At 43.0% G+C, this 15105-nt stretch overlaps 1 protein-coding gene across 2 annotated transcripts in view; it reads right to left on the minus strand.

Moving 5' to 3' along the window:
• c3h9orf85 (chromosome 3 C9orf85 homolog) overlaps nucleotides 1-15105 on the minus strand; it is a 32070-nt gene that overhangs the window by 7010 nt on the left and 9955 nt on the right. The window contains exons 2-3 of one of the 2 annotated variants that reach the window (XM_078396895.1): nucleotides 13230-13336; nucleotides 2472-2585 (exon numbers count right to left, since the gene is read on the minus strand). In XM_078396895.1, the coding sequence (XP_078253021.1) occupies nucleotides 2472-2585; nucleotides 13230-13336 (221 nt within the window). The remainder of the gene's footprint in view (nucleotides 1-2471; nucleotides 2586-13229; nucleotides 13337-15105) is intronic. The other variant, XM_078396896.1, reaches the window with a different exon arrangement.

Below are 15105 nucleotides of genomic sequence, written 5' to 3' on the forward strand. Positions count from 1 at the left end.
TTCCAGCACATGTAAACTGAGTGTGCAAGCTACGAGTTGCTGGGTCTACCTACTGGATTCTAGCAGGAAGCATGTGAAGGCTCTATTGAGGGGGTTCAGTTGGAACAGCTGGCTGGAGTATTTGCAGACATCTTTAATCTCTCCCTGGTCCAAATTGAGGATCCCACCTACTTTACAGAGACCACTGTCATCCGGTGCCAAAGAGTAACAAGGTAACGTGCTAAAATCCCTACCATCTGGTGGCTCTGACATCCACCATGAAACATCTCACCGAGCATGAAGTGCTTTGAAATACTGGCCATGGCGCACATCGACTCCAGCCTTCCAGACAGCCTTGATCCACTGCCACTCGCCTACACTGCAACAAGTTCCTGGCACATGCCATCTCCATGGCCCTACACTCATCTGTGGAACACCTGCACAAAGACATCTGCATCAGTCTTCAACTTCTTGACTATAGTTCTGTCTTCAACACCAAACATCGTACAAAATTCCTCTCTTCACTCTTGGACTTAGGACTCAGATGCAACCCTCCCCTACCCCACCCTGTCTGCAACTGGATCCTCAACATCCTGACCCATAGACTGCAATCTATCTCCTATGATAATTCTCAACACCGGTGCCCAACAAGGATGTACTTTTGTTCCTAACAATACTCCCTGGAATCTAATTGTTGTAGAAAGGTAGCTGTCCCTGTACCAGGTGTTGTGAGACTTCAGGCTTCTCTGCCTCCTGCCCAATGATAACAAGAAGTGGGCATGGCCCAGATGGTAGGAATCTTTGATGATAGATGCCACCTTCTTAAGGCAGCACCCCATATAGATGCATTCAATGGTGCGGAGGGCTGTGCCAATGGTGGTCTGAGCAGCGTTCACCATTCTCTGCAGCCTCTTGCATACCTGTGCTTTGAAGTTGCCTTACCAGGCCAAGGTACAACAAGTCAGGACACTTTCAACAGTGCATGTGTAGAGGTTTGAGAAGGAGTGCAGGAAGGAGATTGAACGCTTAGTGTCATGGTGTAAAGACAGCAACCTCTCCCTCAATGGCAGCAAGATGGAGCTGATCATCGACTTCAGGAACCCGGGGTAGAAACGCACCCCAGTCTGTATCAATGCTGTTTCGAGAGCTTCAAGTTCTAAGGTAAATATATCACCACCAATTTGTCTTGGTCCAATCGCAATGGCACTGAGGCCAAGAATGCGCACCAATACCTCTACTTCCTTAGAAGGCTAAGAAGGTTTGGCATGTCTCCAAAGACACTCACTAATTTTTGTACAGGCACCACAGAAAGTATCAAATGGTACAAAAGCTTCAAACAATGTACTATGAGACTCAAGAATAGCTTCTTCCCTGTTGTTATCAGACTCTTGAACAGACTTCCCAAATGCCATGCATGAATTCCAGGATTCTAATCTGCCTCGTGGCACCCTTGCTCTCTTTTTATCTAAATTTTGTTTCACCATATTCTACACTCTCGAAGGTATCACAAAATGCTGGAGTAACTCAGCAGGTCAGGCAGCATCTCTGGAGAGAAGGAATGGGTGACGTTTCGGGACCCGAAACATCACCCATTCCTTCTCTCCAGTTGCTGCCTGACCTGCTGAGTTACTCCAGCATTTTGTGATACCTTCAATTTGTACTAGCATCTGCAGTTATTTTCCTATACTATATTCTACACTCTGTTCATTTTCTTTTTTGCACTGCCTGATGTACTTGTGGATGGTATTTGTCTGGATAGCAGCTAAAACAGTTTTTCACACATCTCAGTACTTGTGATAATAATAAACCAATATCAATAATTTCAGTATCAGTTAGTCTGCAAGTAAATTTAACAGGTAATTTGTCCTAGTACACCCTCCCAAACATGATTGTGCGTATGTCTACACCTCAAGGACTGCAGTGATTCAGGAAGGCAGCACACCATCACTTTATATTTGAGGTTTACACATAATCTGCTGGGACTGTTCCAGAATTTGGGAATTTTGTATGATCATGAACAATTAATCTATTATCAGTGTAGTCACTTTTTGTTGAGATGGCAAGCCATTAGGTCCAGGGAATTACCAACCTTAAGTGCCATTGATGTGTCTGGCAGTTTTCCTCCAGCAGTATGATCTTTTTCAGTCCCCTTTCCCTTTTGCAAATGGATTTTCTAGTATTATTTGAATGTTACCATGTCTGTTACCATGAAAACAAAAACAACTGTTCAAAGTCTCTGCCCTTTATTTCTTATTAATTCCATAGTCTTACCCTCTAAGGGACAAACTTTTTGCAACTTTTCCTTTTTAATGTTTATAGAGAGCAACTCCAGATAGACAATAAATGCTGGCTTGCTGGTGTTGTCTTTGTTAAGAAAGAAGGCATTATTTTTAGGTCACAGAGAGCTTATCAATGAAACAGCCTGTTTATTGTGAACTAAAAGAATTCCACTGGTTTTGAACCAACTGTAAAATCCGACACAAACTACTTACGGATGCACAATCTCTTCCTTCTTCCCACATTTGGCGCAGAGTTCCAGTTTGAAAGCACATGGTTTACACATAATGTGGTAAGAATCCTTCACTGTCTTCTGAAGGCATTTAACACTAAACAGGATTTTGAAAAATCAAAATATGAAAGATTAAAAATACAGAAAATATTTAAAATCACAATACAGGCTCAGCGTGGAAATAGTATTTTTGAAGGATTTCAACATTTAAAACATTGAAAATTTGAGAAGCTTGAAAGGCCACACCACAGAAAGAGGCAGCTCAGTCCATTTGATCTGTCGTGGTGTAAGCCATCTGGCTGAATTCCTAAACTTCCAATGTTCTCATGAATGCAACTGTTAAGGTAATTCAAAAGGGAATTAACAAACTTAAAGTTCATGTTACCGTTTTGCTGATCAGAATGGTGGCGCAGCGGTGGAGTTGCTACCTTACTGTGCCAGAGACATATGTTCGATCCTGATTGTACGGGTGCTGTCTGCCCGAAGTTTGTACTTTCCCTGTGACTGTGCGGGTTTTCTCTGGGTGCTCCAATTTCCTCCCACACTCCAAAGATGTACATGTTTGTAGGTTAATGTCTTTAGTAAATTGTCCCTAGTGTGCAGGATAGTACTAGTGTATGGAAATTGCAGGTTAGCGCGGACTCGGGAAATTGCTGGTCAGCGTGGGCCAAAGGGGCTATTTCCATGCTGTATCTCGAAACTAAATACTCCATCATCATTTACCTCAATATAAGTGTCCGTAAACTTTCAAAGATGATTGCTTAACCTTTTCAATGGTCACTGATTTCTAACTACTCCAGTCTTTATTGTCCTGCTGAGACCATCAAAAATGAGGTTATCTTCTCATAGCATTCACCAACATCACCCTGTTCAGCTAATTAACGTAGAAGTCGAGAAGCCTCTCCGCAGAATTCCTCCTCCCCTCCCCCGCCCCGCTTGGCAGGCAGTGCAGCCACTTCATACCTCACACATTGATTGTGAACTTGGATTTTATTGTTCAAGCAATCTTTTCTTCTTTACCCTGCACTGTCCCAGCCCACCAATGGGTTATAAAAGTTTAATCTTTTTTAAAACAAACTGAAATTTAGTTTGCCATGAGATGAGAAAGGCATTCTATGTTATACATTTCATGACCACTTGCTGAACCAAGACTGCCAAGCTATTGCCAACCTTGCTTTTAAGCACAAAGAGAATTTGAATCTCATTATAAGCCTGCTCATGATGGAGTTTGAACACAAAAGAGCAACAATGCAAGATTCACATTGAGCTAACTAGTTAAATTCCCATGGATTCTCCATTCGAGTATTTGTTAGCAGTTGGCTAGAGGGGGAGGGGTAATGCTTCATGCTTTATTTTTTTCCCATTGATCATGGAAGAATGGATGTAAAACCCTAATCAGGTTACACCACACTATCCAAGCATTATAAATTCCTGATGGCCTACGGAATCTCCCACACAATATCAGACTTTTTGGCCCTACCTCTCCGAGCCAGTGTTAATGGTCACATACCATTCTGTTTCATCCGATGTTTTCTACACATCTCTATTCCTTTCCTATCCTTTATTTTCTTCTCTTATTACGACACAGGAGGACATTCAGTCCTTCGGGTCCAAGCCGGATCCCAGCAGAACAATCCATTCCCATTCCTGTTTTCCTTATTTCCCAGCACCCTATTCACTCTCAGACATGCCCCTCAACTCTTTTGTCACCCACCAACACTGGGGGTCATTTGCAGTCGACAGTTAACCTACAGGCACCTCTCTGGGAAGTGGGAGGGAATCTATTGCATAATAATATATATTCCTTTATTTAATAATATATTCCTTTATTCGTCCCACACCGGGGAGATTTACAATGATCGGAGCTGACAGTTTTTCTGAAATGTAGCTTCCTTTAACTCCTCGGTACAATAAAACAAATCCATTAATCCTCCATTTAGAGTGTCATACATCACTAGCCCATAGGAATGATCTGTGCCAGTAAAGAGACTTTATGCTACGCAGTCTTCTGCCCCTTTATGTGCATGTGATGAGTGTAGGTAGAACAATATAAGCATAGGCTGAAGCACGATAAAGGAGTAAACTTTACACCTGCAGTTTGACTTCACTTATTAATGATGAACCCCCCCTGACAACAACAGAATATATTCAGATATCTGCATATGTATCTTGCAGTTTCTTACACGTTCTTGATTTGTTTTACTCCTATTCATGTGTGTGGATCAATGTGTGTGAGAATGTATGTGAGTTAACCGGTCACGTCCAGGCCCAGGCTCCGGCTGCTTCCCCCAGCACCAGGCCTGGCTCTCCTGCCCCCAAGGGACTGGCGGCCGAGCCATGCTCGTACCCGAGATCAATGGGCCCCAACTGCGCAGGTGCGGACGCGTTTCTTCTGCGCATGCGACGGCCATCTTACGTAGTATTCGATCAACGGGGGCCCCAACTGCACATGCGCGGTTTTAAAACTTTAAATTGTGAATGACTTTAAAAATATAACGTCGATTTCAATGAAACTTCCTCCATAGGACCCCGGGACGACGGTGAGTAAGGTGGGCCTAAAATTGTCACGCTATCGTGTCCCGTTTTGGCTGTAGTTCAGGAACAAACAAACAAACAAGAGTTTTAGTATATAGGTAAGTGCAGGGTAATAAGGAAGGTGAATGGGGATAAAGGGGTCATTCTTCTGGAAACCAACATGGCTCTGAATAGCCACATGTCCTTCCGTGTCATAATAAGTGATGAGATTATATCAAATCATCAGCATTGAAACAGGTCACTCAGTTTGGTGTTTCTTTGGGGGGAGGGGTGGTGTTTGAAATCTCATCGATTACTCATTATCCCCTCCATTTCATTATTTATGTTTTGTTGTATATCCTCCCCTAAAATTCACCCCCATCAGTTAAGAGAAAGGACTACAAGTTTAAATCAAATTCCCCCACTCCTGTTCGGGGATATAATTCGCCAGAAGAAGAGAAGAATTGTGATTCTATCTGAGCATCCACACCACTGCCAGTAGGAGTGAAATTTGTGCCTGCTCTTCCTCGGGAGACATACCTCTGCTATACCACTGAATTAGGCAGACATTAACGCACATAAACAGGCCACGATCCACTAGTCCGGGGGGGGGGCATTTGTGCCCTGCACAGAAGCTACCTGGCCCACTGAGTTCCTCCAGCAATTTGTTTGTAGCTCAAGATTCCAGCACTGCAGTCTCTTGTGTCTCTCCCCCACCCACTCCACACTGTACTTCATATCAGCTTTATCACCATATACACACTCTCTTTGAATACACCGAAGCCAGTTGCCTCAACTGCCTCTATGTGGCAGTGCTTCCCATATTCTAACAGCAAGTCTTCCCGTTCCTCTGAGAAATCTTATCCCATCCTGTTAACTTTAATGCAATTTCTCTCTTTTATATGAACCAGAGAGATAGACATGTGCTTATGGTGTAATTCAACTCCCACCTACAAAGTTTGCACTACAGCGGGAAGGAATTAGGGTGCGGGGTGATTGATAAGGTTGGGCATCAATCCTAATGGAGTTAGTCTGTTAGCCTGAGGGCAATGATAGTAAAGGATGGTATAGCAGATACAGTGGCAGTCAAAAATAACTGCAGATGCTGGAAAACTAAAGTAAAATATAAAATGTTACATCTGTGGGATGTAAAATGGTTCACATTCCAGGATGCAGACCTTTGTTTGAATTGGGAAGTAGAAGAAAGCTCAATCATCTACAGGAAGAGTGGAGATGTCCATTGTAGAGTACAGCTGGGGTGGGCGTAGGAACAAGTGGTAAACAATGTTATCTGGTCAGCGAGTGAATGGCAGCAGTCAGAGAGTGAGAACATTTACAAAAGAACACAGATGGAGAATTCAGGAGATGTGAAACACAGGGCAGGAGGACATGCCCAGCAGGTCAGGCTTCAGTCCTCAACTCTAAATATGAATTCTGTTTCTCTTCCCACAGTATTTCCAGCATTTTTGTTTTTATAATGTATTCAATATTTTATAACAGGGATGTGGATGCATATAAGCCATGTTGATGGCTCAATTTGTAGTATTATTCTGCATAAGTGATAAATTAGTTTGTGGGCAAGTTATATAACAAGACAATTTGTAGACATGCACACCAATAACTGTGCCATGAGGTTTGGGTATATGTCCGAGCAAAAGTGTTAAATTGAAAAATATAAGTGCTACATGAAGTGATGTATTTGCTAAAACATGACCTGTTATGATATAAATTGCATTAATGTGCAGTGTATATGTAACAACATTGGATATTTTTGACAATAATTAGGGTATAAGTTATAATGTGTGGTATATGTAATAAAGTAGTGTGTTTTGTAACAGTATAGGGTAAATGCTACAAATTTATGATAAATCTGATATGTAGGATTTGTGTGATCACTTAAACGTTTTTGAGATGAGGTTGGACATATGTGATGAAGCAGGGTGTTATCGTGTGATATTGGCCACTGAAACAAAAGCAATCCTCTGTCAGTCAAACTGATAAGCTCCTGTTTGACCAGAATCTCCAACATATTCCCATTGACTCGTTGACATAATTGGCGCAGCACATTGGTTGGATCAGTGCAGATTTTCTTTTCTGTTGGTAATGCCAAAGTATTGAAACTTTATTTTCTAGATCTGTTGTTATGAACTTTTATTATGTAGCTACTCAAACAATGCCTAAACTTTATGGAATTATAAATATATTTTAAAGTGAATATTGGCTCGGTATTTTTATAAGGAGAACTCCAATGGAGTATCAAAGATGTATATCACTATGCAGGACAATGTTGCAATAAAATCTGGCTTTGCTTAATCTTGCTCTTGTGTTTATTGAGTCCTATATGTGAATTCATATTATGTGTGAAAAATTGTGAACGTTTATTTATTTGTTTCCTTTACAAGAGGGCAGCACAATAGGTGGACCTGGGTTTGGAATCTGTCTCACTTGCTTTCGACCTCCAATTGCCTCCTTTCTCTGCGTATTCATTAGTCCATCCTATCTGCTTCAGTGGAATCTCTCTGCTCAAAGATGAAGCTTGACATGCTGAGTTACTCCATCATTTTGTATCTATCTGGATTACTTTGCTGAGAGGCCTGTTATCCCATAATGAATGAAGAGAGTTTGTACACAAAGGGTCTTCCGAAGCAGAAATCATGGAGGAAAACAAATTAAAGAAAAGATCAAATTAGATAAGATCAGGATTAGGGGAGAAAGTGGTTGGGGTTTGAAGTATCACATGAGACAGATGGTCTGGCCAGGAAATGGGTGGATTAGCTAATGATGAGGGGTTTAATTGGGCATATGATAGTGTGGTGCTGAAGACACCAGTAGCAAGGATGGGGTGACAATCAACAATGATGGAATTACAGAAAGTACCTTCCTGCTGAAAGATGGATACTTCATTCTCTGGTCCTGATAGTTTCATTACACAGACCAGATTACGACTTCTTGGTTAAAACTATGTATGCAAGAATTTTGCATGTGCAAAGGTTAAATGGGTGTTGTGTACAATTTGAAAGCACTGTCCATTGCAAGTACGCTCCATGTAGGCACTTAGTGCACAAAATTGCTGGTAACTATTTTAGTCAACTACTAGACCAAGTGGACCCGTTGGGCCCAAACATCTCCTGCATTGATGCAGCACCCTCTCCTCCCCCCTCCTCCCCTCCCCAATAAAATTGTATGCTTTTGGAATGTGGTAGGAAACCGGAGCAGCCGGAAAAAACCCACGTGGTCACGGGGGAAATGTACAAACTCCGTACAGATAACACCCGTAGTCAGGATCGAATCAGGGACTCTGGCGCTGTAAAGCAGCAACTCTACCGCAGCGCCACCTACACACCATGGTGAAAGGCCCTTCGGCCCAACTCATGCTTACTGACAAAGTTGCCTTACTAAAGTAGTCCTACTTGCTCATACCTGGACCATATCACTCCACATTTTGTCTATCCATGTACCAACCCACATGTCTTTCAGATGTCGTAAATGTACCCGCTGTTACCATTTCCTCTGGCAGCTCAGTCCGCATAGCCATCAACCTGCGTGAAAAAGCTGGCTCTCAAGGTCCTTTTTAAATCTTTCCCCGCACAGTTTAAATCTATACCCTCTAGTTTCAGACTCCCCTATCATGGGGAAGACTGTGGCTATACATCTTATCCATGCCCATTTCCTTTTCTAGCATTTAAATGGAGCTGCATCCTCGGCCTTAAGATCCACCTGTGGCAACTACTCCATGTTGTGGTAGAGTCTAAACATCCCTATTGCCCCGTTTAATGTTCTCCTGATAGCCCAAGGTTAATGGCCCCCCTGCTACTCAGTCACCTATCAGCTTAAAAAAAATTTATGTTTACCTCCCCCAAAATATCATAATCTTCAAATTCTAAATACTGTCTATAAAATTTACCTCTAATTACCAAAAAGCTACAATTGGTGAGAGAATTTATTATTATGTTCCACAGCTTCATTTTCATTATGCAGGATTACTTAATAAGAATTTTAAAATATAAGTAATAGGCAATGGAGTAAGCCTTGCCAACTCCCAAGCCTGCTCTTTCATTTAGTCAGACCTGTTCCTGTGCCTCCAGGTCCCAACTCAATTCCCACTTTTTCCAAACTTTTAGCTTCCAAATCTCTCTTGAGCTTGAACTTTACACCAAAGATTCACCAGACTATTTTCTCCTTATCTCACCCCTAAATAATCAACCCCTTGGGACATGGCCCTTAACTCTAGATGTACCCAGCTTTAGGAAACAATGTTTCAGCACCCATCTTCTCTATCCCACTCAGAATATTAAGTGTCTCAGGCAGTTTAAGCCAATCTCACCTCATCCCCGCAACCAATCTTCCCCACATGATTCGACAAAAAACGCTGGAGTAACTCAGCCGGTCAGGCAGCATCTCGGGAGTGAAGGAATGGGTGATGTTTCGGGTTGAGACCATCACCTGCCACAATTTCCCACTCTTACTCTCTCCCCTCAAAAAAACCCGTCTCCAACAAGAACCCCCTCCTCTTGGACTCCCCCGGATGGCCATCTACCTTCATTAGACCTTTTCATTTCCAATTGCCGGTGGAACATCAACCGCCTCAAATTTTCCACTCCCCTGACTTACTCTAACCTCTCCGCTCAAATTTTTTTTCTCCTACATCCTTCCCCACATGACTGCTTTTGGGTGTAGAGATGAGAACTGTGCACAGTATTCTAAATAAAGTGGTCCTTAGGTTTTGTAAAAAACTTAGCAAGATCTTGGTCCCCAACAAGTATTGATAGCAAGTTGTACTCAACACTTGGTCCAGTTTGCTTCAGCAGAAGTAACATTTGAAATGCATCACTGAAGCAGGTAAATGCTACAGACAAACCGACTCGTGGGAGAATCTAGCGCCAGAGGGCGCAGCCTCAGAATAAAAGGACGTACCTTTAGCAAGACGATGAGGAGGAATTTCTTTAGCCTGAGAGTGGCAAATCTGTGGAATTCACTGCCACTGGCGGCTGTAGAGGCCAAGTCTTTTGGTATTTTTAAAGCGGAAATTGACAGATACTTGATCAGTAAGGGTGTCAAAGGTTACAGGGAGAAGACAGGAGAGTGGGGGATAGATGGATCAGCATAATTGCACAGCGGAGTAGATTCGATGGGCTGAATGGCCTAGTTCTGCTCCTGCGATTTATGAACTACTCCCACCCCACTGCACCTGACTTTATCACCATAACCTTTCCCCCAAATACTTTGACTTAAATGAATCAATTCTGTTGGCTTCGCAAATTCTCATCAAATTCAGGTAAAGTCGGTGTACCTGAATTAACCGCTGAATTTACTGATCCTAAATTTGTATTTCCCCCAGTAATGGGAAACATAATAATCGCGACAAGGTACACGTGTTTCTGAAGCCCCTCTTGTGCCAGATCGCAGGGATCTGTTGGGATTGGTGATCACATTGCATCCCACGTCTACAACACACGATGCCTCAGAAAAGCCACCAGCATCCACAAAGACTCTTCACACCCCTGCAACAGTCTGTTCGAACTCCTTCCATCGGGCAGACGATACAAGGCCTTCTACGCCCGCACCTCCAGACTCAGGAACAGCTTCATCCCCAGGGCCATAGCTGCTATGAACCGGTCCTGCTGAGCCGGATGGTCACATCGCACAGTGATCCAGCACAGATCTACTTGCACTTTATTCTGTCTTAAAACTGTTACAATTAGTTTCGTTGGGTTGTTGTTGTTTAAATTAATTAAATTATTGCATCGTATGGGAGGCGCATTCCCAATCTCGTTGTACCCCTGGGTACAATGACAATAAAGATATATTGTATTGTATTGTATTGTATTGTCTGCTAATGCAGGGAGAGAGAGCAGACAGTGGACAGCTTTGTATCTGCATCTTAGAAACCGGTCGGACAGGTTGGGCGGGATGGCTCGGCTGAATTGCGGCATTTGGGTCGATTCTGACCGACAGGGAGTGTAACTCTATGGTAAAGATCAGGGAAGTGCTTCTCCTCGGCGCTGGGTGTCTTTCCGGATCCGTGTGACGGTGAATTCAGAAGCACAGGAGGGGAGGGGAGAGGGGGTGAAGCGTGCAGTGGACATTGGGGAAGATGTGTGGAAGGTTGTCCTCCTTCGTGGAGATCGCCGTGGCCCTCCACCAGGTCGCGGGGGAATTCTTCGACACCACACTACTGATGGTGACCCAGGAGCGCTGCAACTCCACTGCAGCCGGCAGCCAGGGCAAGAGGCAAGCCTGCATCTCTCGGTTTTACTTGTACAACAACCTGCTGCTGGGAATCACCCCTCTGGTCTTCACCTTCACCCTGGCCAGGCTGGGAGATGAGAAATCCAGGAAGATAACCATCTGCGTGCCCCTTGTGGGCTACCTGGTGTCCAGGTCTCTGCTGCTGTGGCTGATCCTGTTCCAGCTACCCTTGGAGGCGATGCTTGCCACTGCACTGCTCAATGGCCCAGTGAAGAAAAGACAATCCCAGCGGCAGCACCTGTGGGAGGATCACAGCCTACACCTGCTGAACCATCCTCTTAAATGCATTGATGGCATTATTTCAAACGCACCCAAGTACACCAAGGATTTTGCTACCTAACTGTGAAAGAGTCAATCACTGCCTTGCTACCACCACAATGAAAACCCAAATTGAACTGTATTTCATTCTTCAACATCTGCTTATTTATTATTTATTCAATAATATGATGAAAGCTTCACACAAGTCCAGCACGTATTACTCACTGTTGGTTGTCACCGAGAATATGGTAGTGAGCAGCCTGCATGAACTACGGTGGTCCATTTGGGCCAGGTGCTATCAGGCATGAAGTTTCAGAAAACAAGACACAAAATGCTGGAGAAATTCAGGTCAGGCAGCATCCCAGGAGAACATGGATAGGCAGCATTTCAGGTCAGGACCCTTTATAGACTGATTTTTGGGGAGGCGGTGAGAGAGAAAGAAAGCTTGAAGAAAGTAGGCGCAGGGCAAATGCCAGAGATGTATAAACAGAAGGTGTGAGACACAAGGATTAAACAGTTGTGAATTGTGAAGCCAGAGGAAAGAATGAAGGTGGCGGGGATGGGAAGAAATAGGTAATGAGTTCAGGCAGGCCACAGGGGAGTGGGGGAGAGAAAGGGTGTGGAGAAGGGGGAAGAAAGGAGAGGGTGGGGGCAGGGTGTTAGAAGTTACCTAAAATTGGAAGTTTCAGAATTTAGATCCAATGATTTTGAAAGCAGGATAATGTGTTAGATGGTGGCAAACATGCAAGGTGGTGACATTCCTACTTATTTTCAATTCTCACTTTAAAGAAGGCTTGCTAAGTTGCTGAAGTAAATTTTGTTGGTGGTACACATTGCAGCACAGAGAACTAGTGATGAGGAAGCACACAGTAAGGGTAATAATAGGGTGCATATCAAGCAGACTGTTTGGGTCATATTGAGCTTCTTGAGCACCTATGGAGCGGTATCCATCTAGGCAAGTTCCTTTACTCTCCTTCTCGTATGCGAGTACTGAAGATTTGAAAATTATTTCCTCTACTATTTTACCGACCATTGCAAAATTGTATATCAGGTCAATCTGAATCAGTCTTCAAACATTTACACCAATGCATTGATAAAAAGCGTAGCCCGAGTGGGACAATGGATAACGTGAGAGTGGTCCAAGCTTGCATCCTCTCCTAAAGCAGCAACATGAAGCTGAGATAGACTAACAATGTGCCCAGAACTGAAATGAGCATGCATACAACATCATGCAAAGAGATCAAATGCATGGTCAAATATTAAACACCCAATCAGATATGGGATAAAAACAATGGAAATAATCACCAGGAGGGAAATATTCTGTCTATAAATTCCAGCAGCACTACCAAGACTTGTTTTTTTGGATGACAATAAAGGTTATTCTGATTCTGATTTTGAAATCCTTGCTCAAGCCACTCAGCAATGTTATGGAAGTCATCATGCATATAGGAAGAGAATCATAGGAATTTACAGTACAGGAGACAGTCATAGATTCGAGATATTCCCCCATGTTACTGACCTCACTGCCAAGGAAAATAATTTCTTTCTGTTCACAAACAATATAATACTCCCTCAGACTGTCCATTCTACAACATTCCCCAGGCCCTACCTGCCCTGGTTTGTCCACCTTTTGCTATGCTAAAGGCACCGCACAATTGGAAATGGTTGTTATTGATATGCATTTGTAAAGTTTTATTGGAAAGGTTATCTTTTAACTTACCATCTCCGAGACTGACTAAGTGGCTTATACTTGCTATATTTTATTTTCCATTCCAACACTTCCTTACATCTTTTGCATACACCTTCAAGCACGATAGCGTTTAGCCTCTGGGAAACAAGAAACATTACTGTGTTAATGTTACAATAGTTACCTGAATAACTTCAGAATAACAATGTTTTAACTATAAGAAAGATTAAAAAAGCAAAATTTATTTTCGCTAGAACAGAGGAGGAGGGTTAACCAATAACACGTCTTTAAAAAAAGGAACAGCTCAATGCGATATTTGAAGGCGATATCTTTCCTTTTGGGCGAGTGCCCAAAAGAAAGGAATAAATACCAACATATCCATAAGATGTTCAATGGAAACTTCTTACCAAGAATGTGAACCGCAGCAAGGTGCAAATTTAGTAATGTAAACTCGCTGTGGCATCCACTCCTTTCACTGAAAATTCTGATATACGAATTGCTGGCATTAAGAGGGAGGTTATTGCTCTGACACCGTGAAGCAAGGTTCCATGTTTCTTCCCCATACTCTGTCTCATCATTGTTGTTCATCCGGCCCACAGTAGTGGTATCATCGGTAAACTTAAAGATCTAGTTGGCGTTGTCGATGGTAGACACAAAATACTGGAATAACTCAGCAGGACAGGCAGCATCTCTGGAGAGAAGGAATGGGTGACGTTTTGGGTCAAGACCCTTCTTCAGATATCCCCATTCCGATATACGATCACGGATTCACAATCGTAAGGAAGGATCTTTATCTTGGGTAAGTATTTATGTCTTTGTGTAGGAAAGAACTGCAGATGCTGGTTTAAATCGAAGGTAGACATAAAATGCTGGAGTTACTCAGTGGGACAGACAGCATCTCTGGAGAGAAGGTATGAGTGAAGTTTCTGGTCGAGACCCTTCTTCAGATTGATGTCATGGGAGTGGGCGGGACAGAGATAGAATGTAGTCAGAGACAATAAGACGGGTGGGAAAACTGGGAAGGGATGGAGAGAGGGAAAGCACGGGCTATTTGAAATTAGAGAAGCCTATGTTCATACCTCTGGGGTGCAAGCTACCCAAGCGAAATATGAGGTGCTGTTCCTCCAATTTGCGCTGGCCTCACTCTAACCATGGAGGATGCTCAGGACAGAAAGGCCAGATTGGGAATGGGTGTTGAAGTGCTGAGCAAGGGAGATCAGGTAGGTTAAGGTGAGTGGAGGTGTTCAGCAAAACGATCGCCGAGCCTGCACCTGGTCTCGCCGATATACAGGAGTTGACACTTGGAACAGCGGATACAGTAGATGAGGTTGGAGGAGCTGCAAGTGAACCTATGCCTCACCTGAAAAGTATGTATTTTCTGGTTATAAATTTTCAACAACAATTCCTTCTTGTAATATTGATTCCCACAAAGTCATTCCAATTACAGCAACAGAAAGGGATTAATCTGGCTCTGTTCCCACCCACTGTGCACATCCACTGAATGCCCATTGTAACTTGGCATACTGAGGCAACAGTAGGAAGCATCTGTTTCAGTCTTGAAAATACACACTCAAAAGATTGGAGAGTTGAAGCATTAGAACAGACCATCGAGTGTTCTGTTCCCAGGACTTTTTGGGATGGCTGAAGGAACTCTCATAGCTCCACTACAACTGGCATGATCTGGATGGATAATTATGTTTTAAAATTATTATTATGTAATTGGCAGTGTAAACATTTGATAGAACATCACATCTTAGGCTTGTCATCAGATTGAAGCAGAATATACTCATGATAGGCCTGACATTGTACATGTACAACGAAAAAGGCTGTGGTAGTGCAGTTAGAAAATAGCAAGAGCAGACTTCCCAACATTTGATTTTACAAATTCATAATTTTCCAAAATTGTCCA

Source organism: Rhinoraja longicauda, chromosome 3 (assembly GCF_053455715.1).
Source record: "Rhinoraja longicauda isolate Sanriku21f chromosome 3, sRhiLon1.1, whole genome shotgun sequence".
NCBI classification, from domain to species: domain Eukaryota; kingdom Metazoa; phylum Chordata; class Chondrichthyes; order Rajiformes; family Arhynchobatidae; genus Rhinoraja; species Rhinoraja longicauda.